The 22698-nt window shown below is 41.4% G+C and overlaps 1 protein-coding gene across 5 annotated transcripts in view; it reads right to left on the bottom strand.

Moving 5' to 3' along the window:
• Mcf2 (MCF.2 cell line derived transforming sequence) overlaps positions 1-22118 on the bottom strand; it is a 104314-nt gene extending 82196 nt beyond the window's left edge. For 2 of the 5 annotated variants that reach the window (XM_087902672.1, XM_087902673.1), the window contains exons 1-2: positions 21578-22118; positions 3499-3567 (exon numbers count right to left, since the gene is read on the bottom strand). In XM_087902672.1, coding sequence (XP_087758798.1) covers positions 3499-3567; positions 21578-21845 — 337 coding nt within the window. In that variant the 5' untranslated portion in view covers positions 21846-22118. The remainder of the gene's footprint in view (positions 1-3498; positions 3568-21577) is intronic. The other 3 variants (XM_087902675.1, XM_087902676.1, XM_087902674.1) reach the window with 2 other exon arrangements.
• Positions 22119-22698: the final 580 nt, after the last annotated feature.

Raw genomic sequence — 22698 nt, 5'->3', positions numbered from 1 at the left:
TCAGTGGATCTCTGTGAGTTTGAGGCTAGCCTGGTCTACAGAGCAAGTTTCAGGACAGCCAGAGCTACAAGAAGAAACATGTCTTAAAAAAAACCAAATAACAATCATGTTCATAATAAATAAAAAGGATGATTAGGAGACTGGAGTAATCAAGAGTTTTATGAGAATCACAATTTCCATATAAACCAAAACAACAATAAGAAAAAGCTAGCAAAGTGGTTCCTAAAACAAAGGCAAAGCAAGAAAGAAAAATAAAGAGGACAAAATGAATAAACAAGTAAGAAGAAAATTTCATGTGATATGCATAATAAATATGGCTGAAGAAACAGATAATCTGCTAAATTGAACAACCAAAATTATGAAACCATAGTGTACACTAGGGTTGTGATCCGAAATTCTAAATGAGAAATTGACAGTGGAAAACTTCGTAAAACCGAGCAGAATGAATTATGGTAAGCAGGAAAGAAAATGATCTAAGTGTTATAGTTAAAGTTCAAAACTCAGGAGTGGAATTGATAGCCCAGTTGGCCGAGTGCTGTCCATCCAAGCATGAGGTGTGGTGGTAGATCATCCAGAACCCAAACAAATACGGTAACACATGCTTGTTACTATAGCTGCAAAAGTGGAAAGAGGCAGAAATCTATCCTGTTATACCATCTAATATTAGGCAAACTAGATTCCAGAACCAGGAATATCACTAGACATAAAAAGTTCAGGAAAGCTGGGCATAGTGGCACACACCTTAAATCATAGCACTCTGGAGGCAGAGCCAAGCGAACCACTGTGAATTCGAGGCCAGCCTATTCTAAGAGTGAATTCCAGGACAGCCAGAGCTACACAGTGAGACCTTGCCTTAAAAGGACAAAAAAATGAAAGAAGAAAAAGGAAGGAAGGAAGGAAGGAAGGAAGGAAGGAAGGAAGGAAGGAAGGAAGGAAGGAAGGAAGGAAGGAAGGAAGGAAAGAAGATTGGCTTGGCTTGACTTCAGGGGCTTATGGGCTGGAGAAATGGTTCAGCAGTTAAAAGTCTCTCTCTCTCTCTGTCTCTCTCTGTCTCTGTCTCTCTACCCCCCTTCCTTTCCCTCTGTGCCAGTGACTCTTTGTCCACTTGACACAAACAAGAGATACCTGGAAAGAGGGACTGTTAGTTAAGAAACTGCCTCCATCAGATTGGCCTGTGGGCACATCTGTGAGGCATTTTTTGATTAATGATTGATTGGTGTGGGAGGTTCCAGCCTAATGTGGGCAGTGCCACCCTAGCCAGGTGGTTCAGATTGTTAAAGAAAGCAATGTGAGCAAGTCTTGGAGAGCAAGCTAGTAAGCAGTTTCCCCTATGGTTACTGGCTCTTCTCCTGCTTGAATGACTGCCGTGACTTCTTAATGATGAACCTGAGATTAAGTCTTGTAAACCAAATAAATCTCATGTACCAGTCAGGATTCTCTATAGGAACAGAACTGAACCAAGAATAGTCATCACATCTCCTCCCCATTTGCTTTTAGTCATGGTATTTATCACAGCAATAGAAATCAAACTAGGAGCCCAGCGGTGGTGGTGCATGCCTTTAATCTCAGCACTTGGGAGGCAGAGACAGGTGGATCTCTGTGAGTTCGAGGCCAGCCTGGTCTACAAGAGCTAGTTCCAGGACGGGCTCCAAAGCCACAGAGAAACCTTGTCTCGACAAACCACGAAAAAAAAAAAAAAAAGAAAGAAAGAAAGCAAACCAGGACATCCCCTATCTTCCCTCCCCTAACCTCTCTTCCCTTCTCTCTTTCTCAACAAGCTTGAGGGGGTGGGGCACTCATACCATTTAAGCAAACATCACTTATCAATGGAAATGATACATGGGTACTCTAAGGATCAATTATCACTAACTTACTAATCTACTAAATTTTAATCTATTAAACTTATTACCATTGAGCAACTTCATGTACTATACGAGAGTACATCTATAATTAAAAGAAAGATTTTTAGACTCTAAATTGGAGGGTGTTAACCATATTTGTCCATTATGAAGCATTTCATTCAAAAGAAAGTGTAAGCAAAAGCATTTCTTTAAACAATCACAAAGATGCTGAGCATGCAGGAAAAACGAGATGGGTGTGAATGGGGGCAACAAGCACCAAAGATGGTCTATGCAGAACATAATTTAGGCAACACAGAGGATTGGAAGTGCGGCTCAATGGTAGAACACTTGAGTAAAGCAAAAGTCCCTGAGGCGTGAGAATTCTACCACTGTCTGGGAAACATTGACAATCATAATAGCAAACCTAACACATAGCTAAATTTACTATGATAGAGTAGTAGTTTCCTATATCCAGCCAGAAACTACTAAGCTGCCAAATCCAGTGTGTGTGTGTGTGTGTGTGTGTGTGTGTGTGTCCCTCCCAGGGCACTTCAGGACTGCACACAGTAACCGAGTTACTTTGTCTTCCCTTGTTTTATGTTTTGGAGCCTAATTTGCATTACTCTTAGGTTTGTAAGGACTGAATCCAGTCTCAGCCTCTGCATCACTCTATCCCTTATGCTTTAGGTTTGGGCACCATTATTAAGAAAAAGAATTAGGGTCTAGAAAGATTATGGTTCAGTAGTTAGGAGCACTGGCAGCTTTCCCAGAGGACCCGGGGCTGCTACTCAGAACCCATATGGCAGCTCAAAACCATCTGTAGGTCCAATTCCAGGAGATCTGATGCCCTCTTTTGCAGGCACCTCATGTATGTGGTACACAGACATCCATATAGAGAAAACACCCAAACACACAAAAATAGTAAGTAGAAAATGATAAAGGGATGAGCACACTCATGATAAATGAGTGTGCTAGCATGAACCTTTAATCCCAGAAACTGAGAAGCAGAGGCAGATTGTTCTCTATGAGCTTAAGGCCAGCCTTGTTTACAGAGCGAGTTCCAGGCCAGCCAACACTACTTAATGAGACTCCGCCTCTAGGTAGGTAGGTAGGTAGCTAGCTAGCTAGATCCAGATCACACCCTTCTAAGACACATACACTCTCCCATTATGGGTATCTAAAGACTTAGTCTAGGGGGCTGGAGAGATGGCTCAGCAGTTAAGCGCATTGCCTGCTCTTCCAAAGGTCCTGAATTCAATACCCAGCAACCAACTACATGGTGGCTGACAACCATCTGTAATGAGGTCTGGTGCCCCTCTTCTGGTCTGCAGGCATACATGTAGACATAATATTGTATACATAATAAATAAATAAATAAATAAATGGCTTAGTCTAAAAGTTAAAAGTATAAGAGTGGTAAGATTGATCTTAATGACGTATTTAAAACTGTTGAAAAGTCCTTAATTAATCTGAGTGTCCACTTGTTTAGTAACTAGATGCCCAACATATGATTATTAAAATACTTTCAACTGCATATGTACACTTGTATATGTGTATATATGGGTATGGATAACAAGTTATTTATATAAGTCTCAAATGATATCTGTTGACCGGTTCATACATTTATCTGCCCTTAAATAAATGATAGCTTGCTTACCAGACAGGAAGGCAATGTCTTGCATTAAGAAATGATTGATGTCCTTTAACTGGAGGAGGAGCCCAGTTTCTATGACAAACAAGAGATCAAACAACACCACTGTTAAAATGTAGCTAGAAGCATACAGAAATCCTCATTGTGCCCAAAAGAACACTGAAGGCCTTAGAGATGCGTGTGTACAGATGGATCAGCAGTTGTCTCCTCTTTCCTCGCTCAGCTACAGGGAAAGAGAGCCGTGCTCTTTATGCCGTCACAGGGTATATAGAAGCAGCGGCCCACTTTTCAGGATCTAAGCCTGGAACAAAAACTACTCTCACTCATCAGCAAACTAAGAACAAGGTAAAAACAGCCCGGCTTCTTTGAAGAGGAGCCATGCACACACTGCAGCAGACTGCCTTCCGTATGGTGAGGTTTCATTCCATAGAACTTTGTGATTACAACACATATTTGGGGTTCTTATAAAAATCATTTCGAGGGTGGTTTGAAAGATGACTCAGTGGTTAAGAGCACTGGCTGCTCGTCCAGAGGCCCTGAGTTCAATTCCCAGCAACCACATGGTGGCTCACAGCCATCTGTAATGAGATCTGACGCCCTCCTCTGACTTGCAGGCATACATGGAGGTAGAATGTTGTATACATAAATAAATCTTTAAGAAAAATAAAAATTATTTGGATACTTAAAATATCCCAAGGTAGGTATTGTTAACCCTAATTTAGGAAGATTAATAGTACAGTGGTTCACAACATGTGTTCCTGAATGAGAAATACCTGGATTCAAATCTCATTTACTGCACTTAGTAGCTATACAAAACTTAGACAGGTAGGTCACTGAGGCTCAGTTTCCTCCACTGTAACCTGGGCATCATAATACCTACCTAACAAGGGGTAGTGAACTGTAACTTGAAACAGCTCACGTAACAGCAGGCACCTAATTAACAGTGGCATTTTTTTTCATTTCATTTTCCCTGCATTATTTCATATAGTCATTTTAGTTGCCCTAGATCTTAAATGCTAGCTCACAATGTCCAAATCTACCAAACACTACAGGGATCAAAACTAAAAGTCCATTATCTGCCTACAGCCCATGAACAAGGATAACTTTTTAAAAGAAAATAGGTCATTGAACTAGGGTATTTTGGACTGCTGATTTAATGCCTGTGGTTTCACATCTCTTACTGAAGCCATATTTTCCACTTGCTTTCTGATATAAAGGACCTTCAGAGTGCTCACACTTGGTGGTATCAGGCTGATGATACAGCCTTCCGAGTGCTCCTGAAGCCATTACATATAGATGTACTTTATCAAGAAATGACAAAGCTTCAGAACACACTATCTTACAGAATGACCTACCCAACTGGAAACATAGAGCAATTAACTGGGATATTTATTTTCATAAAAGACAACTCATTAAAAACATATGGTTGAGGGTCCACAAAATGGCCACGCAGCTAGCCTGACAAACTGAATTTGGTCCCTGTAAGCTGCAAGTTGTCTTCTGACCTCTACACATGCATTATGCAAAGTAAATACATAAATATGTACTAACCTTTCTTTAAGAATGTGATTTGTCAGGACATAAAACTTAATTCTTAAAATTGTCTTGTAATTAATATATTATGTATATACATATAGATTTATACAGCTTTAGATCCCTGGTAGATCCCAAGCCAAAGCACACACAGTAGCATAGGAAATAATTCTTTCAACACTGTGGTGGCTCCAATAAAATAATGTTGCTAACAGTCACACATTGCCATCTTTAGACACGGAGATATGGTAGAAGGACTGTATCTTCTAGAATAGGCTAGATTTCCTTCTGTCCTCACGTGCTTCCAAAGTAGTAATGCTGTGAAGAAAGGAGCACTAGAAGTGTGGTGGCACATGCCAATTATCCCTGCACTGGGACGTATAGGCAGGTGACTAGTCTCTGAGTTCAAAGCCAGCCTGGTCTACACAGTGAGTTCTAGGCCAGCCAGTGCTACATAAGGAGACTGACTTTCTCTCACAACAAACAGCATTAGAACATAGAAGCATCCCTACAAAAGAAACCCAGATTTCTCTTCTGATTTGAATAGCAAGAATATCTATTAAAATAAATTGATGAATTTTATGTCAGATGACAAACTGAAAAAATACTACATGCAGCCTGATTATTCCTGTACCATTCAGAATCTTGAAGAACTATAAAATTTATTACTCCACAATTTAGATATATATATTAAAAATTGGCCTTGGCCATAAAACAAAAGGCTACAGGCTGATAATAAGAAGACCAGGGTTTCATTTTATCTCTGCCACTGAGATGCTCTGTAGCCTTGAGCAAGTGACTCATGTATCCTTCTTTTCATGTCCTCCATTTTAGGGCCATATAGCAGATACTTTCCAATGTATTCCATATTCTAGGGGAGCCAGCACTGTGGAAAATCACATACACAATGAAAATACACTCATATTTTTGAGACCTAAAATGCCATACTATAAAATTGCATTTTCATACTAATGAAAAGGGATGGGTTGATGGTTAAAAGAGATGCTACCACTTTAAAAAATAGTCTAGATTAGCAATTGACTAAAGGGAGAGGAACTAACAATGGAAAGGTAAGAGAAGACAGATGGCTGACCTGAGCATCCACAGTGGACAAGGTAAGACTGTTGCTAAGAACAAGAAAGTGGAGAACACTAGATTCTTTAGATTCTAAAATCTAAAAGATTCTAAAATCTAGAAGAGAAAGTCATGATGCTGAGTTGCACCGTTTGGACTCTGAGGTGCTTACATTTCCGCGCAGATTTCCTTTCATGATACAAAACTGAAAAAGAGTATGATTCATAATGCCTCTCCCGCAGGCCCCTTAAACTCTTTCATTTCAAAGCATAGGAAATATTGGAGACATGGTTCAGTGGGTAGCATGCTTTCCTAGTACACATGAAGCCCTGAGATCCATGCCCAGCAACACATACACCAGGCATCTTGACACACATGTATAATCCCATTCAGCACTCACTCAGGAAGAGGAAGGAGTATAGGAAAATGCACATCATCCTTGAGTCCATCATGTTTGAGGTCACTCTCAGCTTGTTTCAAAACAGAAAAACAAACATTTTTTTTTAAAAAAAAAATCTTGATCACGGTGCTGGATGAAATTCACATTACAACATCTTCCATGTTGAGCAAAAACACCTTTGACATGAAGCTGGTGAAGCTGCTTCATTACAGACAAACAAAAACCATGCAATCTTCTTACATAAACCATATGGCAAAACCTAAAAGGGCTGGTTGTGCTCTGGCAGATGACTCAAATTTGTTCCCAGCTCCCAACTGCCTGCAACTCCAGCTCCAAGGGATCCAAAGCCTCTGAATCCATGTGGGTACTATACTCGTCTGCACATACTCAAACAGAGATACACATATACAAATAATTAAAAATAATAAATCTCTCTAAAAAAAAACTTGTTTGTGTGTAAACAATCAGGCACAAACTGAAAATCAAAGTTGAGAAAATCTCTTGCAGTTCAATAACATATAAGAAGCATCAAGCTCTTAGGTTTTTTTTAAATGTACATAAGTATTTTTCACCTGCATGTTTGTACATGTACCCTGTGCACGTAGTGCCCGACGATGCCAGAAAAGGGCATCAGATCCCCTATAGCTAGAGTTCTAGATGGTTATGAACCACCATATGCATACTAGGAACTGAACCCAGTTCTCCGCAAGAGCAGCAAGCGTTGACCACTGAGCCACATCTCCAACCCCTGCTATCTTGATCATAAAGTTGTATACAACCACTATTTTTTTTTATCTCAAATGAGGAAATGAGGTTAGAATTCAAAGATTTTTTTTTAAGTGCTACGAGGTACAGAAATGAATCTATTTGGAAAGACGAACAAGAGGAGGGGACATCCATCTAATCAGACTCTCTTGATTTCATTGTGTCACTTGCAAAAATTCAGAGCATGTATCAGCTTTTTACACAGTAGGTGTTGAAGCCCATAAAGATGTCTTTTATATTCATTCTAATCTAAGACGGGTGTCTTACGTAGCCCAGGCTGACCTTGAATGTCTTATCTTTCTGCTTCTACCTCCCAAATGTTAGAAGGACAGGTTTATGCCACCATATTGGACTTTCTTTCTTTGTTTGTTCTTTTCATTGTTATTGTTTGGGACAAGGTTTCTCTGTGTATCCCTGGCTGTCCTGGAACACACTCTGTAGACTAGGTTAGCATTGACCTGAGAGATCTGCCTGCATCTGCCTCCTGAGAGCTGGCTGTGCCACCACACCTGACTACTATGGGCCAAATGCCATCCTAAACCATTTTGGATAAATGTTCTAGGAAAAAGTAAAGAATCAAATAAATTTATGAAACTTTGCCTTTTTGCCTGTAGATTGCATTGACAAACTTTGAATATTAAATGCATTGCCATATTTCATAACAAACACACTTAACTCCTTGGTTACAAGCCATGTGTGCAACGTTCTCCATAGTTAGCTGATCAAGAATTCCTTTGGTTGTTTGGTAGAGTGGTTGGGCTTTCCTCTCCAAAGAATGGATATAAAAGAGTATCACTGTAAAATAAAAGCCCCAGGGCTGGAAATTATTGCTATTACATTTTGGGATCTAAAATAAAAATGTTTCCTATAAAATGAGAAAGCTTGTGCATACCAATTACTTACGTATTTAAATTATTAACTAGATACACCTTGATGGTGCCAGTTCTCCCCAAAGCACAGCAAGAATATTCACAATCTTTAGAAAGAAAATTCATTATGTTTACAGTCTGAAATTTTTATTTAACATTTATTTTACATGTACTTGTGTGCCAGAGTGAATGTATATGCACCACATGCATGCAGGAGCCCACAGGGGCCAGAAGTGGTGTCATGTTTCCTAGGCCTGGAGTTAAAGATGGTTGTGAGGCCTCTGGTATGGGTGCTAAGAACCAAACGCAGGCCATCTGCAAGAGCAGCCAGGGCTCTTAACCACTGAGCCATCTGTCTAGTCCCTACAGACTGAAGCTAACAGCAATGCTTTTTAGCCATCACCTTTTTGAAAGTTCCCTATGGCTGTGACAAAAATTACACTTTCTTTGTGAGTCCCAGGTCCTGCTACAAAATGGATGGGATTCCGTGAGTGTAATTTTCCCTTTCAGTCTGAACAACAGATATGCCATACAATCTGTAAATAGAAATGACTTAGCACATGCAAATGATTGATGTGCTCCCTTGAAAATGTTATGATTCAAAAGATGGAACAAATAAAAGGGTAATTCTGAAACCATCAAAAAATAGATCACTATTAGACTAGCAGAACAATTTAGTATATTGTTCTTCAATAAAGGTACAGTATGAAAAACTCACATAACTCTCTGTCAAGATTCATGCTAAATCCTTCTTTTGCTAACATGTATTGGAGCCTCTTTATCAATCCACTGCAACTCAGCAAACATCTACTGAATTCCTATTTGGATTCTCTCTGCATGCAAACACATATCTCCTTACTTTACAATTAAAAAAAAAACAGTAACAGAAAAGCTGTATGTTCTTATAATCACAGCAAAGGAAGGCTAAGGCCAGAGGATTCCAAGTTCCAGATCAGCCTTAGCTACACTGTGGCCTTTAAAAATAAAATAGGCCTTGAATGGTAGTCACACCTTTAGCTTCAGCACTTAAGAGACAGTGACAGGCCTGTGTCTATATGAATTAAAGGCCACACTGGTCTACATATTACGTTTCAAGCCAGCCAGAACTAAATAAGGAAACTCTCTTTTAAAAAAGTAAGAAAGAAAAAGGAGAGGGGGAGGGAAGAAGGAAGATTATGCTTAATAAAAGAGGCAAGACTTACAAAAGCCATATAGTCTAAGTTTCCATTGATAAGAAATCTTTAAGCTAGCTATACTATTAGCAAAAAGTAGATCAGAGGTTGATTAGGAATTGATGGAATTGGAGGGCTGATAACTAAAGAGTAATTGATGCTTTCTGGAAGTGATAAAATAATTGTAAAATTGATTACAGTGATAGGTTACAGAATTTGATAAACATGGGAAATGCACTGACTTTAAGTGGGTAAGCTGCATGATAAATTACATCTCAGTAAATCTATTATGAAAAATACAAAGAAAAGTTAGTATTTGTAAGAATATAATTCTTTTTAACAATGGATGCATTTTGTCCACCTCTCCTTTCAAAGAAAATGTCATAAAAATAGATTTTAATTAAGGAAATGGCATCAAAAACACAAGAAGAAATTGGAGTTCATGGATGATTAAATTAAAAAATAAAAAGCTGGACAATGGACACACCTTTAATCCCAGCACTCAGGAGGCAGAGGAGGGCCAGGCAGATCCCTGAATTCATGTCTAGACTGCTCTACAGAGAAAGATCTAGGAAAGCCAGGGCTATAGAAAGAAACCCTGTCTCAAAAACAAAAAGCAAAAACAAACAAACAAGAAATGTAAACATATGAATGGGGGTAGTAAGGAGGTGGGGGTGAATCTGGGAGGACTTAAGAGAGGAGTTGGGGACAAATATGGTCAAAATGCCCTGAAAGAAATTTTCAAACAGTTAATAAAAATATTTATTTTTAAAAAGCAACCTTTGGTGGCTCACGCCTTTAATCTCAGCACTCAGAAGTCAGAGACAGGTGGATCTCTGAGTTGGAGGCCAGCCTGGTCTACAAAGCATGTTCCAGGGTATACAGAGAAACCCTGTCTTGAAAAACCAAAAAAAAAAAAAAAACCCAGAAACAAAACAAAGCAAAAGCAACCTTTGGAAATATATGTAAAGGAAAAGTAATATATGTAAATATATTTTGAAAATATATGAAATACATGCAAATATATTTAATAATATCATAGGAGCAACATTATCACAGAATTATGTATGGGTCTTGTACTCTTGGGTGAAACACATGACATTAAATTCGGAGGGTTTGCTTGTTTGTTCTTGTGTATTCTAGAGAAGCACGGTCCAACTGAGCTGTATGTCTAGACAAAATTTGGAATTTTTCAAACAAAGAAGTATTTCTCACATAAGCCATACTTACATAGTACTTATGAATGTACACTCTAGGATTGCCTGGGTCCCAATTCTAGCTCTTTCTTGCTAGTGAGGTGACCTTCTGCAAGCTGCTCAATCTCACTCTGGGAAATGAAGTTCAGTGATAGAGAATTTATTTGTCTTGCATGCCTGAGCTCCTGGGTTCCACCCTCATTAGTCCTGTTAAGAATTTTGAAAGGGGGTTGGGTGGGCTATGAGACTGTGAGGTGTGAAAACCATGAAAGAGCTCACCTTATTGGTCAGGGGAAGAACAAAATCTTCTTGCTGCAAAAACGCAAGGTGGAAAATAAAAACAAAACAAAAAAAAATCAAATCCTTTCTAATGCGTACCTGAGTTGGGAGGGAAGCCTAAGAAAATTCTTGGAGGCTAAAACTGCAGGGGGCAAATACACTGTGGGATCAGCCAATCAAGCAAATACACCATGGGATCAACCAATCAAGCACAGCCCTTGCCCATCTGTCAGTTCCCAGGCCACTAGGAGCTTGTGAGGCTGTTTGTGTTTACAGTGCTGTAGCACAAACCCAGGTGAAGCTCTGGACCACTGAGCTACACCTCCATTTCAAAAGCTTGGCTTTAATGGGCACACGCACCCAAGGATTTAAATCATTTAGCTTTGGGATCTAGAGCAGAGAAAATACAGGGTACCACCTGTATAACCTATGGGGAAATAATTTTTTTTTCTTATAGAATGTAAAGCACACACCATATAAAAAAAAAATTCTTTCACCAAAAGACCTGGCTTAATAAAAAGGCAATGGTAGAGCACAGAGTCCTGGGTTCGATCCCCAGCATCAATATAAAGAAAGGCAATGAGGCAAGTGAATGAAGATTGAAAACTCACAGAAAATTTTAAGTATGTAAAGGAGTATAAATCACTAAGAAAAAAGACAAACCCGATAAACAGGAAAAAATAGCAATCAGCAGCCATTAAACAAAAGAGATGGACTAACCTAATAAATACTTGAAAAGACGCCGTACTGTATCTGTAATGTGCAGTCCAATAACCATTTTATTATAAATTTTCTCAAGACAGGCTCTCTGACTTCAGGACAGGCCCCATGCCCAGCAACACAATGAGTTTTTTTTTGTATCATTTTGCTTGGTTTGGATACTTTTTTTTGTCTTATTGGTTTTTTACTCGTTTATTTTTATTTCTGTTTTTGTGCTTTGTGGAAAGTTTTTGTATATGCTTCTTATATTTTTGTTTTGCTTTGTTTTTGTTTGTTTTTAGAACATGAAAAATACCAAGTTGGGTAGGGAGGATTGGGCGAGAGTAAATTACATACATGATGAAAATATATTGTAAGAAAACAATTTTTTCAAAAATAAAGTTTAATTAAAAATCAAGACAGTATCTCTTGTAGTCCAGATTTGCTTGAACTTACTATATGTATCTGAGGGTGGCCTTGAACAACTGACCATGCTGTCTCCATCTTCAGTCCAGTTTATGTGGTGCTGAGGAGTGAACAGAGGACTTGGTACTAGCACTCTACCAACTGAGCCATGGGATGATTTAAACAATGTTTTAAGATTTCATTTTACTCAAGTGTGTGTGTGTGTGTGTGTGTGTGTGTGTGTGTGTGTATTATGTATGTGGGTGTGGGTGTGTGTATTATGTGTGTGTGTCTGAGTGTATGAATGTGCATTTCATGTATGGGGCTCCCCCTGGAAGCCAGAAGAGACCATAGGATGCCCTAAAGGTGTAGTTGGAGGTGGTTATAAGCTGCAGATGTGGGTGGGGGAAATTGAACTCAGGTCCTCTAGAAGGGCAGCAAGGGCTCTCAACCACTGAGCCATCTCCCTAGCCCTAGACACTACATATATTTTTAATCTGGCATTAGCAAGTGTCTGTATATGCTTTATGATCATTACAGGTATTTTAGGGTTGGATTTGGTTCTTACCACAGGATTTCTTTGCATTTTTCACAAAGCATGTATTTTGAAAAACAAAATTATCTCAGCAATTTCTACGAGAAAGTATAAAGTAGAGCTTAACAATGATCAAAATTAAGAATTGATAAAGCTCGCATAATATAAACATCATAAACAGGGAGGAAAGCATTCATGTGACAACTAAAAGATCAAAGAAATTCTGACGTGACCTTCAAGTTAAGCATCCCCTAATTGAGTATAGTTGTATGTTCCCTTAATTTCAGCAGCACTTGAGAGGAGGAGGCAGGCTGAAGCAGAAGGATTGTCACAAGTCTGAGGTCAGTCTGGGCTACAGTGAGTTCGAGGCTAGCCTGAGATACTGAAAGCTTGTCCTTCAAAAAGAAAAGAAAAAAAGTCAGACAGCATATCAAAGTGTTGCCTGAGTCCCGGCTATGTAATCACCATCACTGTACCAGCCCTCCAAGGCTTACACTGCATCCATAAGGAAGAACTTCCAAATCTGGGAAGGAGGGCTACAAGGCCTTCAGATGTTCAGCCTGCATTTGTGCTTTGAAGGAGAGAATCAAGAGAATGAGTGGAATTCTAGAGAAAGTTGAACAATGGAAGGAACGAGTGAGAGGATAGGAAAAACCGGCAAGGCAGTATTCCATCTTTCAACACCATTTTGCTGTTACTTCATGTATCTATCAGCTACTCTGATAATTCATGTGTCCAAAGCTGAAAACCAGCTCCCCTTAATGTCAGGCTACAGAAGCCAGTTAGGCATCAACCCAAATCGGGGGCGCTCTTTATCTAGACGCAGGACGCAGTTCCAGCCCAGAGTGGTGAATGTTACAATTATACCGATTGGTGAGTGCAGTGAGCACGGAGTAAAGGGGCGTCCAGAACTGCACTGATAAGACACTCCACGCGCAGAAGAACCGAGAAGCAAACAGGTTTTCCAGCCTAGTCCTTGAGGACTACCTCCGGGGAGAGAGCCTACCAGCAGCTTAGGATTTAAAGGATTTGAAGGTGGTCCAAACAGCTTTCGAGCTGTCCTGGGTCAGAAACATTTGCAAGCGCTGCAAGTGAAAAGGTAGTCTTTGCATGGCACTGATATTCACATGTATATGCCTGTGCATATTAGTGCAATGACATGCAAATATGAAGCATTGTGATTCAAATGAAAGGCCTTTAGAACCTAGGAAAGGATAAAAACCTGCCTGCACCACCTCCAAATCTTTTATACTCCTTCAGTTCTAAAGCTCTTTTGTGACTCGATCAAATCTTCAAAATTTATAGATAAATCTTTGATAAATGCAAAATCTATGTTAAAGAAGCATTTTTCAGAAATGTGCTCGCATTGTCTTCCAAATGATTGTCAGGAGAAAGCTGTTTTATTGAAAAGAATTCGCTTCCTTGGGTAATTCTGAAAGCGCTCCTTAAAAACAAACAAGTTAGACACGGTGGCTCCAACTCCAGTGCTCTGGAAGGCTGAGGTGGGAGGATTTCTCTAAGATCAAGGCTAGTCTGCACTATAAAGTGATTTCCAATTCAGCCTGGGCTGGAGGAAGACCCTGTTGGAAAACAAAACAAAACAAAACAAGCCAAAAGCAAAGCAAAACAAAACAACAAAAAAGAAAAGAAAAGATAAGGAAAGGAAAGGAAAGGAAAGAAAGAAGGAAAGAAAGAAAAAAGAAAAGAAGGAAGAAAACTAAAGAAACAAAACCGAGAAAACTATATTGAGCACACAATTTTATTTTATTTATTTTTATTTGTTTGTTTGTTTTTAAGACAGGGTCTCTACATAGCCCTGGCTGTCGTAGAACTCACTATTGTAGACCAGGCTGGTCTCAAACTCAGAGATCCACCCACTTTTGCCTCTTTAGCATGAGCCACCACACCTAGCCAGCACGGAATTCTAAATATGAGACTATTCTTAGCAACATAAATTGAGAATGAAAAGAAAAGCCTTTTGGAATCAGCAAGATGATCCATCAGGTCAACACTGACCTGCAAGCTAGAAAACCTGACCCGAGTTTCTTCCCTGGAAAACAACAGAAAGGCAGAAGGAGAAATCTAAGAATACCATAAAGCTGTCCTCTGATCTCCATCAATATGCACCCCACATTCATACATACACACAAAAATAGTGTCTTAAAGAGAAAATTTTCTTTATTTTTAATTATTTTATGCATATGAATATTTTGCCTGCATGTATGTCTGTGAACCATGTGCATGCTATGCCTAGGATCTCTGAAAACCAGAAGAGGTTATTAGATACCCGAGAAATGAAGTTTTAACCCTCTGTGAGCAATCACATGGGTGCTGGGAATTAAATCTGGTTCCTCTGGAAGAGCAAGTGCTGTTAACCACTGACCAATTGCTCAAGCACAGGAATCCCCCCCTCTCTCTTTCTCTCTCTCTTTCTCTCTCTCTCTCTCTCTCTCTCTCTCTCTCTCTCTCTGTGTGTGTGTGTGTGTGTGTGTGTGTGTGTGTGTGTGTGTGTGTGTTTTGATACAGGGTTTCTCTGTGTAGCTCTGACTGTCCTGGAACTAGTTCTGTAGACCAGGCTGGCCTCAAACTCACAGAGATTTGCCCGTCTCTGCCTCTCAAGTACTGGAATTAAAGGTGTGCGTCACCACTACCCGGCTATGGAATCCCTTTCTTTATCTATCTGAATCATCAGTGCTCAGTACCCACAATGTAACTGAGTCTATCCATGTTTGAACATGATCTTAAAGATGCAATGATAATCACAAACATGATAGTCACAGTCATGGAACATATGTCCTAAATGTATTAAGAATTTGCATTCACCTTTTTTAAAATTTTTATTATAACATCTGACCTTTTGAGGGCAGCTATTTAAAGCACAAGCTATAAAAGTATACAAGATGGCCCACTAAAGTCAAAACCCACAATATCCATGCAGATATATAATCAAATGCCAGCTCTCTTACTCTATGGCTATTCATCACTTCTGGGTTTAGGAAATCTAATTTTGAAATGCACAGCCTCTGCAATAGTAAATCCAATTAAAATGGTTGACTTTGGTTTATAATGCGTGCAGGATAACACATAGTATCTGTTAGTGGTCCTTCCAAGGTTACAACAAAGGAAGCAGAACTGACCCTCTTTTGTAAACTAACAGTGCAAAATGATAGATCAAATGATGGAACTTGCAAATGCAAATTCAAGAATGTCCCAGCATATATGCATACTCCTTCTAAGTGTCATCAAGAAAGCTAAGAATAACTATACCTCATCACACTGGTTCATTTTTAATGGAGGAAAAAATTTTAAATAACTCTAAGATTTTCCTTGTCAACACACTGGATACTCAATAGCTAAGGTGTCAGCTAATTAACCAACAGGCACAAGGCTGCAAACCCTCTAAGGAGCAGAGAACTTACAGATCCCCTGAATGTTAGCACAGGACTTGATGCTGACCTGGCTGAAATATATTTTGAAGTGACAGGCAGCTCAAAGTCTAGCAGACTTCCCAACCACAAAGATATTCAATATTTGTATTCTAGTAGCATGTGAACTTATCCTTTCACCCAGAAACTTTATAAAAAGTCAGCAACAACTTATTAAAAATAAACTCAGAGCCAGGAAGAGGCACAAAGCTGGGGTCCTAGAATTCAGGGAGGCTGTTAAGAACATCATGTGTTTGAGGGCAGCTACTTCTTAAAACCCTTTCTCAAAACTGAGGAATATAATATATGAAGTCCATGTTACATACAGCATAACTTAGTGATAGACCACAAGTTTGGCATGCCCTGGGCTCTGATTCCACTCCACAGCATGTAATAAATAAAAGATATTGATGTTCATAAAGAAAATTACAGAAAAATATTCACTGCATGGACCACAAAACAAGTTTCAGGCCAGCCTAGGCTATAGTGTGAGACTTTATCCCAAATAAGTAAGCAAACAAACTCACTAAACTGACCTATAGATTCTAAGCAATTGCTAGCATATCCTAACTAGATTTTTTTATATACAAATTAATAAGCTAATGATAAAAAAATAAAGTTCTAAAGATTGGCAAAGGACCTAGAAGAGCCAAAATAATCTTTTTACTGCTTTTATTTTTATTTGAGTATAGCTGGAGAGGTGGGCCAGCAGTTAGGAGTACTTCCTGTTCGTGGGCCAGGCATGGTGGCACCTGCAATCCTAGCAGAGGCAGAGGCAGGCAAATCTCAGTGAGTTCCAGAGCAGCCTGCTCGAGACTAGCTGAATCCATGGGCCTTGGGTTCAAGAGTTCAGAGAGACCCTGTCTCAAAAAACAAGGTGGAGAACTACTGGGAATGATAGCCAGAGTCAACATCTGGCCTGCATCTGCACACACACTTGCACTCATACAAACACACAAAATTCATATGTATTAATAAAGGAAGACTTCCCAGACTAATTATTTATTTATAGTTTTCAGATAGTTCTGTGGATTTGGGTTACAATGTTCCTTAGCTTACAGCACATCAAAATGAACAGTGGAGGATGGAGCCAGGAGCCAGAGCCAGTAGAAAGACCTGACAGTAGCAAGCAATGACAGCTAACAGAGAAGGGATATATGGAAAGATTAGACAAAGCAGACATTATAAATTAAAAGGCAGAAAGATCTGTAGCCATTTGCCATAGAGACAAAGAGCCTCCACTGGAAACCCTGAGCACTGTAGACATCACATTAAAGTAACTGATGCTGTCCTAAGGACAGTCTTGAGTCATCAGGAAAGGATGCAATTATTTCCAGGTTCAGGAGTCTGGAAGGTAAGCAATCTTTTTGAAAACCTTTCCGGCCGAAATGGTTAGAATGTTGAGAAGAAAAATAAACCAGTCACTAAAAGTGCTGGTGCTCAATTTCCCAGAGAATGCTTGGGTTCCCAGGGAAGTTTGCCATGGGAAATAGTCAATATAATATGGTCTAGGGCTAGGGAAGTAGTTCCATTGGTAAAGTGTTTGCCTAGCAAGCATGAAACCCTGGGTTAGATCCATCGAAAAACATTTTTAAAAATCCGGAATGGTGGCTTATACATGCAGTACCAGCACTGGGGAGATAGAGGTAGGAGGATCATGAATTCAGGATCATCCTCAACTATACAGAGCTTTCCAGGGTAGCCTGGGCTACATGAGACCTTGTTTCAAAAGGAAAGTTTAGCCTCATGAAAGATCCATTATCTTTGGAATACATTTAACAACACTGTGCAATGTTCAGCAAATAAGTGCCACCATTGATACTCTATTTGAGCTAAAACTTGATGCCAAGTTGCATTTGAAACCAAATTTATACATGAATAGGTTTTTACAGTACCTTAACTTCTCAACTGGGTGAGGTTCTCTTAGATGAATAAAGTTTATATTCTTCATGGAGTGTAGAATATTTTTCCCTACTTATCATTAGGTAAGATAGCATGCAAGAAGGGAAAACTGTAAAAAGCAAGGTCAACAGAAAATGATATAGCAAACACGTGCTTGTTTATTATTCAGGCTGTGCTATCAAGAGAGCCCAAAGGGAAGGAGACTTAAGAACTTCAGCTAAGAGAAAAAGAAGAAACAAGGCTTACTTCTCACTACTTCTTCCCAGCTCCGACCTTCTGGATCAGCTAAACCTGAATGTTCCACACAAATCACATACTCAATACTGAATCCTGGGGGTTGGGAATGTTATCTCAATGGTAGAGCATGTGCTTAGCATGTGTGAGGCTGTTGGCTCCACTCTGAACACTAAAATAAAATAAAATAAACTGAACCCAAATTTGTCCTTCCTCTTCCATTCCCAGTGTTTTTTGTTTATTTAGTTGGTTTTTGTTTATTTGAGACAGGACCTCACTATGTAGCCCCACCTGGTCTCAAACTCAGAGAGATCACCTGCTTCTCCTTTCCCAGTACTGGGATTAAAGGTATGCACCACCACACCTGGCTTCCATTCCCAGACTTTTTTTCCCTTGGCTTCTCAAGACAGAATTTTTCTGTGTAAACATGGCTGTCCTGGAACTCTGTAGACCAGTCTGGCCTCAGAGGTTCACCTGCTTCTGCCTCCCTAGTGCTGGGATCAAAGGCGTGTGCCACCATGTCTACCTACTCTAATCATTTTTAAAATCATATACAATTCTGTAAACTATGTTCTTCCCTTCCTACTTTGTCCTTGCCCATATTATTTCCTGTGTCTGGAATACTTTCTCTGCCTCTACCACATCCATTCCAATCCCTTGTTCACCTGGAAAAATTTTAATTCCTCATGCTTTGTGCACCCCTAGCCGCTTGAGACCTTCAGTCTCCAGAAGCAAAAGTCTATCAGTCATTTCTGGGCTGCCTCAGAAGCAAACCCGTGTACATGCATGTAAGTGATCTTTCAAAGGGTTCTTTGTGTCAATAAAAAGCTTCCTAAACACATTTGTAGATTTTTACTATTCTAAGTATATGAAATACAGTCAGGTTTGGTGGCATATGCCTTTAATCCCAACAGAGGCAGGAGGATCTCTGTGAGTTCGAGGCCAGTCTGGTCTACAAAGCGAGTTCCAGGATAGGCTCCAAAGCTACACAGAGAAATCCTGTTTCGAAAAAAAAAAAAAAGAAACAGTTTTAATAAAAAGTATATGAAATCTTTTTTGCATTTAAAGTTATAAACTAGGCACAGTGGCACACACTTCTAATCCCAACACTTGGGGAGTGAAATCAGTGGGGTCCAGAAGTTGAGATCAAGCGAGACTGTCAAAAAGCCAAAAGTGGCTGTTGAGATGGCTCAGCAAGAGCGCACGCTGGCAAGCCTAGCTATCTCAGCAGACACATGGTGGAAAGAAAGATTCTTTCAAGCTGTCCTTTGACCTCCACATATGTGCTATACACACATACGCACAGAAAAGACAAAATAAGTAAAAATAATTTTGAAAAGCTTGAAATAAAGTTACAGAAGATGCCGTACACGGCTTTCTAAGCCTGTAGCCCCCTTTACTCCAGGGGTTGAGGTAGGAGACCATTTAAGCCAGGCATTCAAAAACACCATGGGGAATTCAAAAAATGTCCATCTCAAAAACACAAACAAAAATATATAAAGTCATACTATCCTATAGTGTGTGCCCCAGCCCCAGGAATACTTATCCTCATGGGCAGGCAGAGGTTAACTGCCGAAAATACTGAAAGACAAATGTGAGCTGCCAGTCCCTCCATTCCTTACTGCACCCCTACTCCCACCCCCACTAAAGCACAGCACAGTGACCAGTATCATTTAAATGCTAGGATGTGCTGCCAAGTCATAGTAACTGAGGAATGGCAGCATGAGAGAAACTTCCAAGGATCAAGAAAATGACCGTAGAATGAAGAGAAACACTTAGCAATAGAAATGCCCACTTGAATAGCATTCTTGTGATTCAGCTAGAATTGCAGCTTTGACGTAAAGCATATGCCTAGCATCCATCCACAGGTCTTGGGGTTCAATCCCCAGAACCTCTTTCTGTCACATGCAAAAGTGGTGTGTGTGTGTGTGTGTGTGTGTGTGAGAGAGAGAGAGAGACAGACAGACAGACACACACACACACACACACACACACACACAGAAAGAGAAAGAGAGAGAGAGAAAGAGAGAGAGAGGTGGGTCTGTGCATGCCTGTGGTTAGTGATACACATGGGGGTGTACTAATCCCAGTACAGGATTATTTTGAGGCCATCCTGAGCTACATAGTGAGACTGTTTCATTTTAAAGTGATTTTTCCTATGAAGTTGGTTTTTACCTTTAGCTGCACAATGCACAAAGCTTCCACTGGTTTCTTTTGTAGCCTCCCAAATCCATTTAAACTGCGCTTAAACCCTGAAGGAGTTTGTGCCCCATCGCCACACTTCCCTTAATGATTTATTATTACATACAGAAAATAACACTGAACACTTCCAAACAAAATACTCAAGACCAAAGGATTCTTTGTTACGAAGAAGCTTTAGACAGAGCCCCGAGTTTCCTGAGATTTAACTGAAGACGTTGGTGTGACTGCTTCCAATTCGTGGACAGCTTCAAACAAGAAGTGGAATTTGGAACACAGGCTGTGGCTACCTGACTTGAGAAAAAAAAAACCTACACCAAGTCAAATTTTTAATTCCCAACTTTCCATTACAAGAAACATCATAGGGTAAGCACCACCGAGGCACAGAAGACATGGCCAGCAGCTGAGGCACCTGGCAGATAGTCCTGGACTCCCAATGATCCTATCGGAACTTTTAAGTCTTGGAGCCTCCGCATGTTCCATAACACATCAAGCCCACAGCCAAGCAACTCTTACTTGTTCAACATGTGTACATCAAACTCTGCTTTGCAGCACTCTCAAGCCTTTACCAAAATAGAGAGGCAGCAATAAGGGATTTGTTAGCTTTGGTTTTGTCCCTCCAAGGCAAGTAAGAAAGAGCTTCTGCCTTTGTGGTAAGAGCCCCAGAGAGGCAGGAAGCTAGTGGGACCAAGCTGGAAAGATGTGGTGGTCCCGGCAGATAGGCGCAAATCCTTGGCAGCAGTTTGCCTACAAACTCCTCCTCCAACTTCAGGCCCGCGGCTTTCAGAATTTGAGCGCCCTTTTGACTTGCCCCTAACACGTGTTAATGAAACAAACAACAACCACCCACATGCGTAAATAAACCTAGCTTTTTTTAACTACAGGGAGTGTTACAGGGAAGTGCATCCTCAGGAAGGCTTGGCTCTGGGGTGCGGGGATGCAGAGTGGAAGGAGCCCTTGAGTTCCCAACTCCACCAGGAGGCACCTAGATGGGTGGAAAGTGGGTAAGAGACGGGGGAAGGTCTCACCTTGCCTGGTGGGCTTCTGGAGATCCAACCCTGGGGCTTGGGCGGAGTTGAAAGCCACACACACCCTCAGCGAGGCAGCTGGCCTGAGGAACTGAGGACCACAGCAAGGGTGGCGGCAAGCTAGGAGGACCACAGCAGTGGGCAGTGGGGGGCGGGGGTTATAGAGTGGGGAGGGAGGGAGGGAGGGGGAGAGGGGGAGAGAGAGAGAGAGAGAGAGAGAGAGAGAGAGAGAGAAACACCAGGAGAGCGTGGGGAAGACAAAGTGCACCCGCCCTCCCCAACAGGCTGGGGAGGGAGCCGCCGAGAAGAGGGGAGAGCTTGGCGTTCTTGGCCGCCTCTGGGTAGGAGTGCATCGGGAAATAAAACTCACCTGCGAGAAAGACTGCCTGCAGCAAGCAGAGGTAGTTCTTCCCGTACTTCTCTGCAATCCTAACACGATGCAGGGCCATGGCCATGTCCACCTGCACGGGGACTGCCTGCGTGAACCGCAGGGAACTGCAGCCGCCCCGGTTCAGCCGGTGATTCCTCGTCCAGGGCTCAGGAGCGACAGCCCCAGGCAATTGCCTGACCGCTAGCCTATGCGAGGCCTGAGCGGGAACAGGAGGGGGGCCTGCTGGAGGGAGCCCTGCTTCCGCCATCCTCCAGCCGGACTCGCCGATCCGGGACCCCAACCTCAACTCACAGCTGCCGGACTCCGGCCGGCGAGTAGCCCGCCTGTGTGCCGCCCGCCGGAAGGGTCGCAGCCTGAGCAGATCTGAGGCTCAGAAGACTGGAGCCCCCTAGCTGGGATCAACAAGCCCCAGGACAGAGAGCGCTGAGCGTCCGGTGCCCAGAAACTCGCAGAGACTTCGGAACTCTGGCAGCAGAGTGCTTCTGGCCTCAGCCACTGAGGGTTGAGAACAACTCCGCTCCCTGTGGGTGTGCACCCACATCCCCGCCTAGTTTCCAGCGGGATGAACAGGGGCGGGACACCAGGAACCAGAGGGGACAACCCCCATAGAGACGCCCACGGAGGAATTGGGAAGGCTGGCGCACGTGGTGGGAGGGATGGCCTGACCTTGCACTCTGGGCAGTGGGAGCTGGAACTGGAGGTTCCTTGAGTCCTGCTTCCAGGGACGGGGCGGGGCAGGGCGGGGCGGGGGTGGAGTAAGGATGCACAGTGTGGGCACCTGCAGATAACACTGTTGTGCTTTACTGGTGCCCAGAGAGCAGCTATGGATAGTCTGAAAAGGGCGGGTGCTGAAACCAAAATGTGCCTTCTCCCTCCTTGCCCCTTGGCCTGCAAGGACTCAAGCACACTCACTCAATCTCCACCCTTGCTTCTCTGGGGTTGCCATCTTTTACGGGTTTGGAATCATGGCTTGCTTTTAAAAAAGCAGAGAAAACAAATGGGCCAGAAAGATGGCTCTGAGAGTGAAGGCATTTGCTAGGCAAACCTAGTGATCTGGGCTAATGGAACCCATGTAAGTTAAGGCAAAAGAAGAGAACTGA

The sequence above is a fragment of the Myodes glareolus genome, chromosome X (assembly GCF_982192425.1).
Source record: "Myodes glareolus chromosome X, mMyoGla1.1, whole genome shotgun sequence".
NCBI lineage: Eukaryota > Metazoa > Chordata > Mammalia > Rodentia > Cricetidae > Myodes > Myodes glareolus.
Note: the sequence above shows the minus strand (reverse complement) of the source record. Positions and strands in the feature narration are given on the sequence as shown.